This window comes from Somniosus microcephalus, chromosome 9 (genome assembly GCF_052327205.1).
Source record: "Somniosus microcephalus isolate GS21.2 chromosome 9, FLI_Smic_1.0, whole genome shotgun sequence".
Classification (NCBI taxonomy): Eukaryota; Metazoa; Chordata; class Chondrichthyes; order Squaliformes; family Somniosidae; genus Somniosus; species Somniosus microcephalus.
Window position 1 is genome coordinate 199,563,139 of NC_140995.1, and position 17,898 is coordinate 199,581,036.

A 17,898-nucleotide genomic window follows, 5' to 3' on the forward strand; every position below is an offset into this window, starting at 1 on the left:
TTTCCTTGATTATTGTTTCTAAAACTTTACCCACCACTGATGTTAAACTGACCGGCCTGTAGTTACTAGGATTGTCCTTACACCCTTTCTTGAACAATGGTGTCACATTTGCCACTTTCCAATCCTCAGGCACCTCCCCCGCATCTCTGGAAGATTGGAAAATTATGGCAAGCCCTTCCACTATCTCCTCCCCCAATTCCCTTAGCAACCTGGGATGCAAGCCATCTGGACCAGGCGACTTATCCACTCTAAGCACACCCAGTCTTTCTAGTACATCCAGTCTATCAATTTTCAACCCTTCCATTGCTTCTACCTTTTCCACTTCTACCGATATTTTGTCAGCATCCACCTCCTTAGTAAACACCAATACAAAGTACTCATTGAGTACTCTAGCCTTGCCCTGCGCCTCTAAGCATATATCACCTTCTTTGTCCCTAATAGGCCCCACCCCACCTCTTACTACCCACTTACTATTTACATGCTGGTAGAAAATTTTTGGGTTCCCTTTTATGCTAACCGCCATTCTATTCTGTTATTCTCTCTTTGCCAATCTTATTTTCATCTTCACTTCCCCTCTCAACTTATTGTATTTGGTCTGGTTCTCCCTTGAAGAATTCACCTGACATTCATCATACACCCTCTTCTTCTGTTTCATCATCTTCTCAATCACCCTCATCATCCAAGGAGCCCTTGCTTTGGTTCCCTTACCCTTCCCGCTTGTTGGAATGTATCTAGCCTGTACTTGGAACATCGCCTCCTTAAAGATCACCCATTGTTCCGTTACAGTTTTTCCTGTCAGTCTTTGGTTCCATTTTACCCTGGCCAGATCCTTTCGCATCCCACTGAAGTTAGCCCTATTTCAGTTTAGAAGTTCCACTCTAAATTGTTCCTTGCTCCTCTCCATTGCTAATCTAAATCTTATGATACGATGATCATTCGTACCCAAGTGTTCTCCCACAGACACTTGGTCGACTTGGCCCACCTCACTCCCCAGCACCAGATCCAGCAATGCCTCTTTCCGAGTTGGGCCAAGAACATACTGGTCAAGGAAATTCTCCTGAACACATTTCAGAAATTCCTCCCCCTCCTTTCCCTTTACCCTAGCATTATCCCAATCGATATTTGGGTAATTAAAGTCCCCCCAATATCACCACTCTAGCCCTTGCATGTCTCTGATTTCCCTGCAGATTTGCTCCTCTACCTCCCTCTCACCATTTGGAGGCCTGTAGAATACCCCCATAGCGTGATCATACCCTTTTTGCTCCTCAACTCTAACCAAACGGATTCTGTCCTTGTCCCCTCAAGAACATCCTTCCTTTCCAACACTACAATGTCTCCCTTAATCAGCACTGTCACTCCCACCTCCCTTTTTTCCTTCCCTATCTTTTCTGAACACCTTCCCAGTCAGGCCTCTTCTGTTTTACTTCCACCTCCAGATTATTGCCCACCTCTGCCCTGAACTCGCCCTCCCCTTGGCTGAAACGCTCTTCCCTCAAGGAACGGTTTCTCCAACACTCCCCTCGACAACAACACCCAGTCTCCCTGCACAAACTCCAGCCTATCCAGAACTCAGTGACCTGTTTCCGATCCTGAAGAAAGTCCCATATACCAGTCACTTCTATCCTGCTAAAATTCAGACTCCATCCCCCAACATATGGATATCAAAATCTTTGATCTTGCACCACCTTACCTGTGAAATCTTCTCCAGCCCAAAGTGCCATCCAATACCCTCTTTTCTTCCAAATCTGGTCTACCATACATCTTCCTCCTCCCCTCTCCCACACTCTGGAAGTCTCTCCCTTAAACCTCTTTGCCCTGATGCTTCACTCCCTTCCTGAAAAAGCCTCCTCAAAACCTAGCTCTTCAACCATACTTTAAGTTACCTCCCTTCCGCTTAATGGTCACTGTTTCCCCTACAAAACACCTTTGTTCATTTTGTTACATAAATGGAAGTTGTTAGAGGTGATGGGCACTTCCTGTGATACCAGAATACTTGAGTGGTCCAATAATAAACTACTCAGAGCAGCAGCATCATCAGTAAAAATGATACCCCGAGCTAGAATTAAAGCATATACAGGCAGTTCGCTACAAACTATGGAATGGGTACAGCTTAACATTTTTATGTTTTTGGTGCAGGGTGACAACTGAAGTACAGGAAACTTTGTGCTATCCGGCACCGACGGGACCGAGCTGTTGCCGTCCCATCAAAACTGCCGGACAAACCAGCGCTAATGTTGAAACATACGGAGATTTTGAGCTCCGTATCTAGCAACAAACCCTGTTGCTTAGCAACAGCTTCTAAACAGTCAGCCGTAGCCTGCAAGCGTCTCTGTAGCTAAGCAACAGCTTTAGCTAGACCTTGCAGAGCCTGACTGGTGGAAAAAAAAGCAACGAAGAGAAAAAAAAAACTTACTGAACCGACTCCTGAATTTTGCCTGTGGATCGAGCATTCCGGACAGTTAACCTAAACCAAAGTTTCCTGTATGTGGGTGACTTGCAACTGAAAATCTCACACCTAGTGTTTACTCAATGATAGCAGCCCTAGCTTCAGCTCAAGGGTTCTGAGAATGACCCTCAAGCAAGTCACTGCTTGCAACTGTGGCCCTCAACCAAAAATCTTTGATTTTTGTTCTATAACTTCAACATCATTTTCGCCAACACTTATTCAACAATCAGCTCTGCTTTTTTCTCTCCAGGATTTCCAGTTAGTTATTCAAGTTCTGTATTTAAAACAAGCAGCTCCACTCTTAATTTTCCTCAATCCTCATTATACCTAGCTGCTCAAAGATTCTCTCCCATTAATTCAGACTGGAGTTCTGTCCACTCAATAGCACGTGCCAAATATAAGTCAGATCATTAACAAAGAACAGAGTAACAAACTGAGCAACACAATGAGTTAGCACAAACCAACAGAATGAAAATCTCACCTCCATTAGTTCTCACTCAAAGATTATGATTAGAATGTGTTTGTATAATCTCAATGCTGTCTTAATGCATCCGAGACTACAGCAAGAACAGCCCATAATTCACTGCCACTAACTGGACCTTAGAGGGGTTACGAAGATGCCATATGCAGAATATGAAAAACGTTCAAGTTTGTGCAGTAAGGGATGTTCCAAGGGTGAATTAACAGAGTTTTGCTTTGTAACTGGCTTGTACTATGTTTGACAATGAAAGTGCTTTATGCCGACACCAGGTGACAAAAGTGGAAGTGTCCTATCCTCCTCAAGACCAGATCACAAATGTTATTAAAATATAAAGGATCCACTGCTCCTGTACAGCTTCTATCAGTGCACTGGGGGGTGGGGAGATGAGGGAACAGTCAATTGATGACCAACAGGAGGGGGAAAGAAAAACTCCTGTCTCAATTTTTAACCAATTAAATAGTTCAGGGTATTAAAATATGAAATACCAAAAGTGAAATTAGATTTTTAAACATCCCTAGTTATTAATAGAACATCTAAAGGAGGGGGGGGGTGTCACAGAGCTAACAGCCTCCAAATAACTACTAGGCCAGATGAATCAGCTACATTATTAATAAAATCTTCCAATCAGCAGACAGCCAGTATTCCATAAAGCGAATGAATCCCCTGACCACAAGAGTTAGGAATCTAAAGTACTTCAAAAAAAAACCTACCTCTATAATTATAGAGCAGATACCTAGGAATGCATTAAAGAGAAAATGCAATTAAAAACAAAACACTACTGAATCTTGCACAAGATTGTGGTACAAGATTCATTAGTGTTTTTTAAGTAGCACTTTCTTGAACAAATCAGTCGGCCAAACCTGGCTAAGGAGATAACTAATGGGCAAGAGCTAAGCAGGCAGCTGCCAATAAACTGAGCATAACAGTGGGAGAACATGATCCATGTGTCACAACATCCTACTGTGATCCTCAATATTAAACCTTTTTTGTAGTTAGATACTAAAGTATACAACATCTAGCTGTGTGCATTATAACTGGGTTGCACGCACTGCCGAGAGCGAGTTACTTCAGTGTCACATAAATTGAACAGTAGTTGCCCCATCCCACAAAGCGGAGATATGCAAAATACTATTTTCTTTCCCCGTACTTACATAATAAGGTTCGGCCTCTCTTTCTGTTATTTCATCCTGAGATAAAGTGAAACAGGTTGGTATTCTTCCAAACCAAACATCCCGTAATACATCTCTGTCATCTGTCATCTTTCCAACACTCGATGCAGCACATATAGACAGATGTGTCTCCAGCAGCTTTGGGAGCGAAAACCAAAAAAACAATGAGTGTACATTCAGCTGACAAAACACTGGCCTCCTGTTCATCTCCACCACCCGTATCTCTTCCCCACCCTCCCTGCCCAAACACAGAACAAACTCTTCAAAACAGTATGACTGTACTCAAGAACCCGAGTAAAGGTGGCTGCACACCCATTGAAATGTATTTCTCCAGCCCCCCGATTCACCCATTACAGCATTCAGCTACATTTTGAACATCCTTAATGTTTTCTCGGTACTAGCCCATCCCCAGATTCCAAACAATAAACACTTAGTAAGGACATCTCATACACATTTGAAATTTAAATCCTCCAGTATTGCTCTCCTGGCTTAGAATCATAGAATTTTACAGCACAGAAAGAGGCCATCCAGCCCGCCATGCCCGTGTAGTGTCTCTGAAAGAGCTTTCCATTTATCCCTTGCCCTTTCCGGATGACTTTTCTTTTTTCCAATATTTATCCACTTGCCTTTTGAAAGCCATTATGGGTTCTGGTTCTGATCCATCACTTTTCTGGCAAGACAGTGTATGTCCCAACATCCTCTCCATTAAAAAATCTCTGAACTTGTCTGTGTTTACCTGTATTTATGTACCTCAATGATACAACCTTCCCCCTCACTCTACACTGTGCAGCTTAAGTTTCTCCAACCCTTGCTTCTAGCTCATCCTCATGACTTGGGATAGGTCTTCAACTTCTCCACACCTTCCCCAGTATGTGTAGGAGTTTTCTGCCTTGGTAGCCAAAGCTGAACACAGCACTTCAAGTGTGGTTACATCAGTGTATTGTAAAGCCTTAGCACAGCCTCTGGAGCTTTACACTCTTATTGAACCCAAGGTCTCCAAGTTAATCGACACGAAAGCAGGCCTGTGGGATAGCGAGAGGAGCGGCCGCAGATAAAGGTAGGTCCAAGAGCCCGGAGAGAGCACGAGTGTGAGTGTCAGGGAGCGAGGTAAGTGACGTCAGCACAAGGGAAGGAGCTGATTGGTGAGTAGTTGGTGATTTTTTTTTAAATCTCAAGTTTATTTCTGTTAAGTTACTTAATAGTCTATTAAGTAGAGACATGGCAGGGCACCTCTGTCCCATGGAATGCACATCCTGTGCCATGTGGGAAGTCCAGGACGCGTCCCATTTCCTGGACAACCACGTGTGCAGGAAGTGTCATCAGCTGGAGCAGCTCAAGCGCCAAGTTTCGGAGCTTGAGCAGCAGCTGGCGTCACTGTGGTGCATCCGTGAGGCTGAGAGCTACGTGGATAGCACGTTTCAGGAGGTGGTCACCCCGCAGGCAAAGAGGGAATGGGTGTCCACCAGACAGACAAGGAGGACCAGGCAGGTAGTGCAGGAGTCCCCAGAGTGCATCTCGCTCTCCAACCAGTATTCTGTTCTGAGTACTGGTGAGGGCGATGGTTCCTCTGGGGAGTACAGCGAGGCAAGTCCACGGCACCACGGGTGGCTCAGCTGTACAAGGGGAGAGGAGGAAGATCGGGAAAGCAAGTGATAGGAAATTCGATAGTTAGGGGAGCAGACAGGCATTTCTGCGGCCAGAGACGTGACTCCAGGATGGTATGTTGCCTTCCTGGTGCCAGGGTCAAGGATGTCACTGAGCGGCTGCAGAACATTCTGAGGGGGGAGGATGAACAGCTAGAGGTCGCGGTCCATATCGGTATCAACGACATAGATAAAAAGATGGATGAGGGTCTGCAGGCAGATTTTAAGGAGCTGGGAAAGAGATTAAAAAGCAAAAGATCAAAAGTAGTAATCTCCGGATTACTCCCAGTGCCACGAGCTAGTGAGTATAGAAATAGGAGGATAGAGCAGATGAATGCGTGGCTGGAGAGATGAAACAGGAGGGAGGGCTTTAGATTCCTGGGGCATTGGGGGAGGTGGGACCTGTGCAGGCCAGACGGGTTGCACCTCAACAGAGCTGGGACCAATGTCCTCACAGGGGGGGGGTTTGCTAGTGCTGTTGGGGAGGGTTTAAAACTAATTTGGCAGGGGGGTGGGCACCAGGATGTAGCATTAGAAAGGAGAAACAAGGCGCACAAAGGATTGGGAGAGACGGATAACACTAGAGTAAGAAATAGTACGGTATTAGGTGGGGTCAGACTAAAAGAGAGAATACAGGAAGGTCTAAGATAGGTTTACAATGCATGTGTGTGAATGCACAGTGTGGTAAATAAGGTTAGTGAGCTGCAGGCACAAATAGACACATGGGAATATGATGCTGTGGCGATAATGGAGACCTGGCTCAAAAGAGGGCAGGATTGGATATTAAATATTCCTGGATATAAGGTGTTCAGGAAAGATAGGGAAGGAAAGAAAGGAGGTGGGGTGGCAGTATTGATTAAGGAGAATATTACAGTGCTGGAGAGAGAGGATGTCCTGGAGGGGTCAAGGATAGAATCTATTTGGTTAGAGTTAAGAAACAATAGAGGTGCCATTACACTACTAGGTGTATTGTATAGGCCACCAACTAGTGGGAAGGGTATAGAGGAGCAAATTTGCAGGGAAATTACAGAGCTGCAAGAACTATGGAGTAGTGATAATGGGGGTCTTCAACTATCCTAATATAGACTGGGATAGTAATAGTGTAGGGGGAAGAATTTCTGAAGTGTGTTCAGGGGAACTTTCTTGATCAGTACATTCCAGCCCAACGAGGAAGGAGGCATCACTGGATCTGGTTCTGGGGAATGAGGTGGGTCAAGTGGAGCAAGTGTCAGTAGAGGAACATTTAGGGAACAGTGATCATAGTATCATAAAGTTTAGACTAGCTACGGAAAAGGTCAGGGAGCAATCCAGAGTAAAAATACTTAATTGGAGGAAGGCCAATTTCAGTGGGTTGAGAATGGATCTGGCCTGGGTAAATTGGAATCAAAGATTGGCAGCAAAACTGTAATCGAACAATGGGCTGCCTTTAAAGAGGAGATGGTTCGGGTACAGTCAAGGTACATTCCCACGAGGGGGAAAGCTAGGGCAACCAAAGCCAGAACTCCCTAGATGGCGAAAGAGAGTAAGATGAAGCAGAAAGAGGGCATGACAGATGTCAGGTTGAGAATACAAGTGAGAAACAGGCTGAATATAGAAAGTTCAGAGGGGAAGTGAAAAAGGAGATAAGAGGGGCAAAGAGAGAGTATGAGAATAGATTGGCAGCTAACATAAAATGGAATCCAAAAGTCTTCTATAGGCCTATAAATAGTAAACGGGTAGTAAGAGGAGTGGGGCTGATTAGAGACCAAAATGGAGACCTACACATGGAGACAGAGGGCATGGCTGAGGTACTAAGTGAGTACTTTGCATCTGTCTTCACCAAGGAAGATGTTGTTGCCAAAGTCATAGTGAAAGAGGCGGTAGTTGAGATACTGGATGGGATAAAAATCGATAAGGAGGAGGTACTAGAAAGGCTGGCTGTACTTAAAGTAGATAAGTCACCAGGACCAGACGGGATGCATCCTAGGATGCCGAGGGAAGTAAAGGTGAAAATTGCGGAGGTTCTGGCCATAATATTCCAATCCTGCTTGGATATGGGGCTGGTACCAGAGGACTGGAGAATTGCAAATGTTACACCGTTGTTTAAAAAAAGGTGCAAGGATAAACCCAGCAACTACAGGCCAGTCAGTTTAACCTCGGTAGTGGGGAAGCTTTTAGAAACGATAATCCAGGACAAAATTAACAGTCACATGGACAAGTATGGATTATTTGGAAAGCCAGCACAGATTTATTAAAGGCAAATTGTGTTTAACTAACTTGATCGAGTTTTTTGATGAGGTAACAGAGAGAGTTGATGAGGGCAGTGTGGTTGCTGTGGTGTACACGGATTTCCAAAAGACATTTGATAAAGTGCCACATAATAGGCATGACAGCAAAGGTGAAGCCCATGGAATAAAAGGGATAGTGGCAGCATGGATGCGAAATTGGCTAAGTGACAGGTAACAGAGAGTAGTGGTGAATGGTTGTTTTCCGGACTGAAGGAAGGTATACAGTGGTGTTCCCCAGAGGTCAGTACTAGGACCACTGCTTTTCTTGATATCTATTAATGACTTGGGTGTACAGGGCACAATTTCAAAATTTGCAGATGACACAAAACTTGGAAGTATAGTGAATAGTGAAGAGGATAGTGACAGACTTCAAGCAGACAGACTGTCTGGTGGAATGGGCGGACACGTGGCAGATGAAATTTAACACAGAAAAGTGCGAAGTGATACATTTTGTTAGGAAGAAAGAGAGGCAATATAAACTAAAGGGTACAATCCTAAAGGGGGTGCATAAACAGAGAGACCTGGGGTATATGTGCACAAATCGTTGAAGGTGGCAGGGCAGGTTGAGAAAGCGGTTAAAAAAGCACACGGGATACTGGGCTTCATAAATAAAGGCATAGAGTACAAAAGCAAGGAACTTATGATGAACCTTTATAAAACACTGGTTCGGCCTCAACTGGAGTATTGTGTCCAATTCTGGGCACCGCACTTTAGGAAGGATGTGAAGGCCTTAGAGAGGGTGCAGAAAAGATTTCCAAGAATGGTTCCAAGGATGAGGGACTTCAATTACGTGGATAGACTGGAGAAGCTGGGGTTCTTCTCCTTAGTGCAGAGAAGGCCGAGAGGAGATTTGATAGAGGTGTTCAAAATCATGAGGGGTCTAGACAGAGTAGATAGAGAGAAATTGTTCCCATTGGCGGAAGGGTCGAGAACCAGAGGACAAAGATTTAAGGTGATTGGCAGAAGAACCAAAGGCGACATGAGGGAAAACTTTTTTATGCAGTGAGTGGTTAGGATCTGGAATTCACTGCCTGAAAGGGTGGTGGAGGCAGATTTAATTGTGGCTTTCAAAAGGGAATTGGTAAGTACCTGAAGGAAAAAAAATTGCAGGACTACGGGGAAAAGGCAAGGGAGCAGGATTAATTAAAGTGCTCTTGCAGAGATCCGGCACAGGCTTGACGGGCCGAATGGCCTTTTTCTGTGCTGTCACCATTCTATGAATCCATTCTATGATTATTCTTCCAGCTATATCAATATCCTATTAACTTTAACTGTCTTCTAGACATTAAAATGGTCATCACTTTTAGTTCAATATTCAATTGACTGTATGCTTATGCTGCATTTCTGACCAGTGTGCATCATTTCACGTTATCCGTTTGAAATTTCATTCATCATCAGCCCAATTGCACAGCCAAGCTAAATTCTTATAACTTAACAGTGTAGAGAAAAACATCACACTTACAGATGCATAAAAATGAAGTGTTTCAAAATGTGTGAACTAAAACGTCGTCATAACTGGACTATTTTACACGGATCAAATTCTCAAACTATACTTTTACTTTAGACTTGGGGGAAGCTCTTCCAGGACAAAGCCCACATGCTCGCCAAGACTGCAGCATAAAACTTCGGATTAGAGTCCCAACATTTTTTTTAAAAATCATGTATCCCTGAGCCTAGCTACGTAGATATGCAGGCAAAAAGATTGCAAAACACGAGGTCGTCAAGAGGAAGGAGAGCAAAATCCACACTAAGCGTGCAGGGTGTTTTTGACAACAAAGCGTCATGGAACTTGTGCTTTTGACACACACACACGTGCACTTGGGGAGGGTCGTGGTCCACTTTCATTTTGCTCGGAGACCGTTTAAAAACAGCGCCCGAGTAACTGACAGTTCTAGTACAAATTCAGCCACTCTTTCACGGAGACATTAACTCTATCATATAAATTCAGTATGGCATTTAAAGAGTGCATTTGCACTTCTGACCTTCCCCCTCTCAGCGGCTTCACCCACAATCACAGCGGCAACCTTAGTTCCTTCTAATTGGCAGCCGGTCGGTCGCGCGCCCAGGCCCCGCCCCCTCGCCCAAACCCCGCCCCGCGCGCCCAGGCCCCGCCCCTCCCTTGCCCGCGCGCCCCGCCCCCTCGCCCAGGCCCCGCCGCTTTCCCCGCGCGCCGGGCCCCGGCCCCGCCCGTCACCCCGCGCGCCCAGACCCTGCCCCCTCGCCCCGAGCTGTCAGTCAGCCAATTTTTTCCGTTAAGAAGCAGCAGCAGCAAAGGGGTGGCCGCCACGGCCTCGTCATCAAACCCGATCGTCTTACAGATAATTCAGGCCGCGGCCCGCGGCTGTTCATTTTACCTGAGCGTCCCCGAGCAGCGGTTGCTTCCTCCCGCACCTGATTTAATTACTCGCCTCCGTCTCCCTGACACCTGGGCCTCCGAATCCGCTGCTTCTTCTCAAACTCAAACTGAACGCGACGAAACCTGACGCAGAACCCGTCGCGTCACGTGACACCAACTCGGACCTTCCTCCCGTGAGCACCCGCGGCATCACGGGGAAAGGAGGGGACAGCAGCGCCACCTACTGCACTGGAGGACCAAACTCCCCCTGTCTCCACAATAACGTAAGAAGTCACACAACACCAGGTTATAGTCCAACAGCTTTATTTGAAATCACAAGCTTTCGGAGCGCTGCTCCTTCTTCAGGTGAAGTGGAGAAATGCATAAAGACACAGCTTATATAGTCAGAGAATCATGTCAGATGTTTACAGGTAACCTTTCCAACTGCCATTTATCGCACCTCGGCAGAGAGATAATCACAGCAGTCAAAGGTGTGAATGGTGTCCAAACACAATAACGGACATGCAGTAAAGAGCAAAGTTCCTTTTACTCACTGACCTATCACTTTTAATGAGAAAAAATCCATTGAAATTTATGTTTATAGTGATACGAAGCGGATTGGGTGACTACTTTGCGGAACACCTCTTCAGTCCGTCAGTGTGACCCCAAGCTTCTGGTCGCCGGTCACTTTAATTTTCCGCTCCACTCCCACATCCTCAGCCTCTTGCACTGTTCCAACGAGTGATCACTCTATCCTCGGCACTTACATTGTTCCAACGAAGCTCAACGTAAGCTCGAGGAACAGCACCTCATCTCATCTTTTGTTGAGTCACTTTACAGCCTTCTGAACTCAACATTGAGTTCAACAATTTCTGACCCTATTTTTTTACATGGCAGCTGTTGATGATTCTGACATTTCCATTTACACCTCATCTAGACTCCTTGTTTCTTTACTTGTCCCATTACCATAGCATCATAGAAATTTACAGCACGGAAGGAGGCCATTTCGGCCCATCGTGCCCACGCCGGACGACAAAGAGCTGTCCAGCCTAAGCCCACTTTCCAGCTCTTGGTCCGTAACCCTGTAGGTTACAGCACTTCAAGTGCACATCCAAGCACTTTTTAAATGTGGTGGGGGTTTCTGCCTCTACCACCCTTTCAAGCAGTGAGTTCCAGACCCCCACCACCCTCTGGGTGGGTGAAGAAATTTCCCCTCAAATCTCCTCTAAACCTCCTACCAATTACTTTAAATCTATGCCCCCTGGTTGTTGACCCCTCTACTAAGGAAAATAGGTCCTTCCTATCCTCTCTATCTAGGCCCCCCATAATTTTATACACCTCAATAAGGTCTCCCCTCAGCCTCCTCCGTTCCAAAGAAAACAAACCCAGCCTATCCAAACTTTGCTCGTAGCTAAAATTCTCCAGTCCAGACAACATCCTCGTAAATCTCCCCTGTACCCTCTCTAGTGCAATCACATCTTTCCTGTAATGTGGTGACCAGAACTGTATGCACTACTCTAGCTGTGGCCTAACTAGTGTTTTATACGGTTCAAGCAGAACCTCCCTGCTCTTGTATTCTATGCCTCGACTGTATTCTATGCCCCCAAATGCAAGTATTCCTTATGCCTTCTTAACCACCTTATCTACCTGTCCTGCTACCTTCAGGGATCTGTGAACCTGCACTCCAAGGTACCTTTGTTCCTCTACACTTCTCAGTGTCCTACCATTTAATGTGTATTCCCTTGCCTTATTAGCTCTCCCCAAATGCATTACCTCACACCTTTCTGGATTGAATTCCATTTGCCACTGTTCTGCCTATTCGATCCGTGATTCTTTAAATAGGATGTTTCCCCAAGAACTACACAGAGGCTGTAACTTAACAATCAACAGGTGTTTACTAGAGTAGGGTAGTCTCAAGACTGGGAGTACAGAGGCATGCTCAAGGCTTATATACAGGTGTGGTCACTGCCGGTACTACAGTATACAGGAGCTGTAAAACAGTTCTCTCTTAAAGGTACATACACAACAATTCCTCCCCTTTTAGATTAACAGTACCCATAACATTCAAATAACAATTAACACTTTAACATGCACATTAAACAGAAATAGTCCATTTATAAATTCAGTCTTTGGGGCGGCTTCCTGATCCTTTCTGGATAGTGCCTTTCCTGAGGTTCTTGTTCTTGGTGCGGAGGCAATTCTGGCCCCTTTCCATCGGTTCCTACTGCTACTGTTTCTGAGGTAGATGCTGCCAGTATGTCGGGTTCATTCCCAGGTACGCGAGACATGGGGTTGACTCGTTCCTGTGACGCTAAGATCTGGTCGACATGGCGTCTCACAATGTTCTCCCCGACATCCACTGTGTACATTAATGGCCCCTGCCGTGTGCATATCATTCCGGGTTGCCTTTTCTCTGTTCGGTAATCACGGGCCAAGACTGGTTGTCCTACATTGAAGCTCCTTGTCGGCTTCTCATTGATGTGCTGGAATTGTTTATCCTCGACATTTCTTCGCACATTTGGTCTGAGCAAATCCAGGCGAGATCTCAACCTTCGGTTAAAGAACATCATGGCCGGGGTCTGGTTGGTGATTGTATGTGTCGCATTTCTGTAGGCTAACAGGAAATTGTCCACCTTATGCTGCAGTGGAATGTCGTCATCGCACATGGCCCTTACTGCTTTTTTAAAGGTTTGTACAAACCTCTCAGCCAATCCATTGATGGCTGGATGATACGGCGCGGAGGTGTAATGCCTTACCCCATTTCTTTTCATAAATCTTCGAAACTCTTCGGACACAAACTGTGGTCCGTTATCGAAGCAAATCTGCTCTGGCAAGCCGTTCCTGGCAAAGATGGTCCATAGGACTGCAATAGCTTTCTCCGTGGTGGTGGAGGACATTTGGATCACCTCAGGCCATTTCGAGTGCGCATCCACAGCTATTAAAAACATTGAGTCCATGAACGGACCAGCAAAATCGATATGCACCCGTTGCCATGGAGAGGAGGGCCACTCCCAAGGGTGTAGAGGGGCATGTGGTGGTGCATTCTGGACCCTCTGGCATCCTGAGCAGCTCTTAGTTAGGTCCTCGATTTGTTGATCAATCCCCGGCCACCACACAGAAGCCCTAGCAAGGCTTTTCATTTTCACCCCTCCCAGATGACCTTCGTGAAGCTCATTTAGCACTCTCTCACTTAACTTGGGTGGAATTACCACTCGGGATCCACACATCACTGTCCCCTGGCATACTGACAGCTGTTCTCTTCTGGATGAGAATGCTGGCAACAGTGAGTCGCCATGTGTTGGCCATCCCCTCACCGTCAAATCATATACCCGAGGCAACAGTGAGTCGCCATGTGTTGGCCATCCCCTCACCGTCAAATCATATACCCGAGACAGTGTCGGATCATTGCGGGTCTCCTTCTCTGCAGCGCCCCGTGCGGCTGCTTCGTGTGATACTGCCATGCTGAAAGCCTTGTCCAGCGTAAGATCCTTTTCTGATAGAAGCCGTTCCTGGGTTCCTTCACTTTGAAGCCCACACACAAACTTGCCCCTTAATGTATCTGATAGTCCCGCTCCAAACTGGCAGTGTTTCGATAACTTGCGCAGTTCCGTTAAGTACTCAGCATTACTTTTGTCTTTATGCTGGTTCCTTTTGTGGAACTTAAATCTTTCTGCTATCAGCAGCGGTGTGGGGTTTAAGTGGTCCTGTAGGATTGACACTATGCTTTCGAAATTCTTCTCCACGGGCTTCTCTGGAGTTATCAGGTTTCGCAGTAACCCATAAGTTTTTGCACCCATGGAATTTAACAAAACCAGTGCTTTCCTAGCATCTGGCACTTCATTCGCCCTGCAGTACACCTCAATGCGTTCCACATATGTCGCCCAATCTTCGACTTCATTGTCGAACACCGTGATACTGCCACTCTTCGCCATCCCTGGGTGTATTTTAACTGTCTAAATGGCGTCTCCCACGCTCTCCCTTCTCCTCCGCTGGAACAAAATGGTGTCTCCCGCGCTTTCCTTCCTTCCCGCGCTCGCCCTTCTCCGCTGCGGCTTCTAAAAATGGCGTCTCCCGCGCTCTCCCTTCTTCTCCGCAGCTCAATGGCGTCTCCCGCGCTCTCCCTTCTTCTCCCCGTAAACGCGGTTCAGCCCTTGAGCCCTGGCTGTGCTCTGCGCATTCTCCTGTGCGCCTTTCCCGTTGCCGTCGCTCGGTCCTGAACCCGGCTGCTGCTTTACCCTCTCTCTCTCTCTCTCTGCTCATTTTTCCTCGATGCCGCTCGGTTTTTTAACCCCCGGCCGCGCCCTGTGTGCTTCACCCTCTCTCTTACCCCGTCGACGCTGCTCGGCTTCTCTACGCCGTCGGTCGGCTCCCGCTGCCGCTGTTCGGGAAGGGTGTGCGCTGCACCTGTTGCCAGTCTGTTGCTGGATCGTCGTGGCTGGGGAACCAAGCCCGGCTCTCAACAGCCACTCCTGCAATGTTGACTTGCTGCCGGATGACTGGGTGGTTGCTCGTGGTCGACGCCCATGCTTCTGGCCTCGACTTTCTTCCACCGCCCTCCCGGAGCGACTCCTCGACGGGAAATGCAGAGTTGCAGGCAGATTCGAATCAACCTCATTGCCACTGTTAGATCCGTTATTCTTTAAATAGGATGTTTCCCCAAGAACTACACGGAGGCTGTAACTTAACAAGCAACAGGTGTTTACTGGGGTAGAGTAGTCTCAAGACTGAAGTACAGAAGCCTGCTCCGGCTTTATATACAGGTGTGGTCACTGCCGGTACTACAGTATACAGGAGCTGTAAAACAGTTCTCTCTTAAAGGTACATACACAACACTGCCCACCTGACCAGTTCATTGATATCTTCCTGCAGTCTACAGCTTTCTTCTTCAGTATCAACCACACAGCCGATTGTAGTTTCATCTGCAAACTTCTTAATCATACACCCTACATTCAAGTCTAAATCATTGATATATACCACAAAAAGCAAGGGACCTAGTACTGAGCCCTGCGGAACCCCACTGGAAACAGCCTTCCAGTCAAAGAAACACCCATCAACCATTACCCTTTGCTTCCTGCCTCTGAGCTAATTTTGGTTCCAACTTGCCACTTTGCCCTGGATCCCATGGGCTTTCACTTTCGTGACCAGTCTGCCATGTGGGACCTTATCAAAAGCCTTGCTAAAATCCATATACACTACATCAAATGTGTAGTGTATGTGCCTTTAAGAGCCCCATGTGTACTGTAATGCCGGTAATGGCCACTCGGCTATATAAGCCTGAGTATTGTGTTGTATCCGTTAGTTCCCCTCCAGACTTTGTTTAGTAAACACCTATCAAACCAACTCCTGTCTTCAGTGTCTCTATCAACACACAGACACAACAGTGGCGACGAAGTGGAAACGGACTTACCTACAATTCGGCAGGACCTCAAGGACATCGATTCCTCTAGCGTCCAGAAGAATCAAGAAGTGAAAGAAGCTGTTGTTTCACCAGCTGGCCAAGCTGGTGGCAGGTACTGCGGTAATCCTTCCTGGGCATCAGGCTGGGGCTCCAGCGGCTGGCTCTACAGCTGGGCCAAGCAGCGAAAGCGGAAGCAAGCAGTAACAGACGGGGAGGGAGCACTCGGGAGACGGCCGGCGCTGCAAGCAGGTCGGCGTTCAGACCTAGAGAGAGAGTCCGGCGGGAACGAGTCTCCAACTGTAAATAAATAAATAAATAAATAAAAAAGAACGGAAACCGCGGGAAACAGCGTTGTCATCGGCAGCAGCGGCGGGAAAGCGCGATATCTTTTCTGCAGAAAAGAAAGAAAAGCGCGGGAAGCGCCATATCTTTTCTAAGATGCCTAATTCTGGCAATATTGATGCTTTTGATAACGAGATAGAGGATTGGACCACATATGTGGAAAGAGTGGAGGTATATTGCACCACAAATGGAATAGAAGATGAAAAAAAAGCTTCAGTACTTCTAAATCTAATGGGCGCAAAGACATACAAGCTGTTACGAAACTTAATCACTCCAGCCGAGCCGATGGACAAGAATTTTAAGGAGATTGTTGATACCCTACACTGCCAATTCGAGGCAGGACTGGCAGATTCTCTACGAGACAAATTCGTCTGTGGTCTCCTAAGTGTAGGAACACAAAAAAGGCTACTTTCTGAGAAAGATTTAACACTGGACAAGGCTTTCAGTACAAGAGGAGCTGCAGAGATACAGCAAAAGCCACAAGACTTCGGCACCCATGAAATGACACGGGGTTTCGAGAGATGTTATCGCTGCGGAAGATCCACCCATGACCAGAGGGACTGCTGGTTCAAGGACAAAGCATGCAGGCAATGCGGAAAGATGGGACACATTACACGTGTATGCCGATCTGGAAACAAAAAATCCACTAACAGGAAAAAAATCAATAAGGAAAAGCACAGAAAGGTACAAATGATGACGGACATTAGCTCCGAAGACCAGAAGAGCGATAGCGACTCTGGGAACAAGAGACTAAGCTCTCTCAAATTACATAATGTAATTGCCAAAGAAGATTACCAGACCATTTGGGTTACCCTCACAATAGCAGGGTCCCCAGTTAAAATGGAGCTAGATACAGGATCAGCTCATAAATCGACGGGATTACGAGCGGCTATTTCCGCATATACCTTTAAAAGACACATCCATTATCTTGAAAACATATACGGGGCAGAAAGTATACCCCAAAGGAAAAATAAGGGTGCCTGTTGTATACAACGGCAAGGAAATACAGAAGTTGTATTTATACAGTCTACAAGATGGTGGTCCACCGCTGTTGGGACGTGAATGGATCAGGAAAATATGTTTAGACTGGCACTCCATTCAGGCACTGACGGTGACCAATAAGGAAAAAAATGATGATGACGTCATACCTGAACGATTAAAAGACATCTTCGCCAACGCCAAGGAAGTGTTTCAAGAGAAACTAGGAGCCTTGAAAGGCATCAACGCCTCAATAAAAGTGGAAGATGCAGCAATTCCCAAGTTTTTTAAGGCAAGACCGGTGCCATACGCAATTCATCCAGCAGTCGAGGCAGAGCTGGAGAATTTGGAAAAGGCAGGCGTATTATCTAAAATAGATTGGAGCGAGTGGGCAACACCCATCATCCCAGTCATGAAGAAAGCATTGAAGAATGATAAACCTGAAGAACAGAGAAAAATTCGCATCTGTGGAGACTTCAAGGTGACTGTAAACCCGGTCCTTCACATGGTACAGTATCCTCTTCCGAGGATAGAAGATATTTTCGCCTCACTATCCGGAGGGAAACGTTTCACCAAAATTGACTTGGCACAGGCATATCTACAGATGGAGGTTGAAGAGGCCTCTAAAAAATGTCTCACGATAAATACACACAAAGGTCTGTACCAGTACAATCGACTGGTTTTCGGAGTAGCATCCGCTCCAGCTATCTGGCAAAGAGCTATGGAGCAAGTCCTCCAAGGGATTCCGGGGACTCAATGCTACCTGGACGACATCCTTGTAACAGGAGAAAATGACAACGAGCACCTTGCCAATTTGGAGCAGGTGCTCACTAGGCTGA

The 17,898-nt window shown here is 46.4% G+C and overlaps 1 protein-coding gene across 2 annotated transcripts in view; it reads right to left on the reverse strand.

Annotated features, from left to right (window-relative positions):
* Nucleotides 1-10,596, reverse strand: part of atg5 (ATG5 autophagy related 5 homolog (S. cerevisiae)) — a 272,449-nt gene extending 261,853 nt beyond the window's left edge. The window contains exons 1-2 of one of the 2 annotated variants that reach the window (XM_085997734.1): nucleotides 10,361-10,596; nucleotides 4,079-4,234 (exon numbers count right to left, since the gene is read on the reverse strand). In XM_085997734.1, coding sequence (XP_085853860.1) covers nucleotides 4,079-4,186 — 108 coding nt within the window. In that variant the 5' untranslated portion in view covers nucleotides 4,187-4,234; nucleotides 10,361-10,596. Of the gene's footprint in view, nucleotides 1-4,078; nucleotides 4,235-9,468; nucleotides 9,917-10,360 lie in introns of those variants that run through there. The other variant, XM_085997735.1, reaches the window with a different exon arrangement.
* Between the last annotated feature and the right edge of the window lie 7,302 nt (nucleotides 10,597-17,898).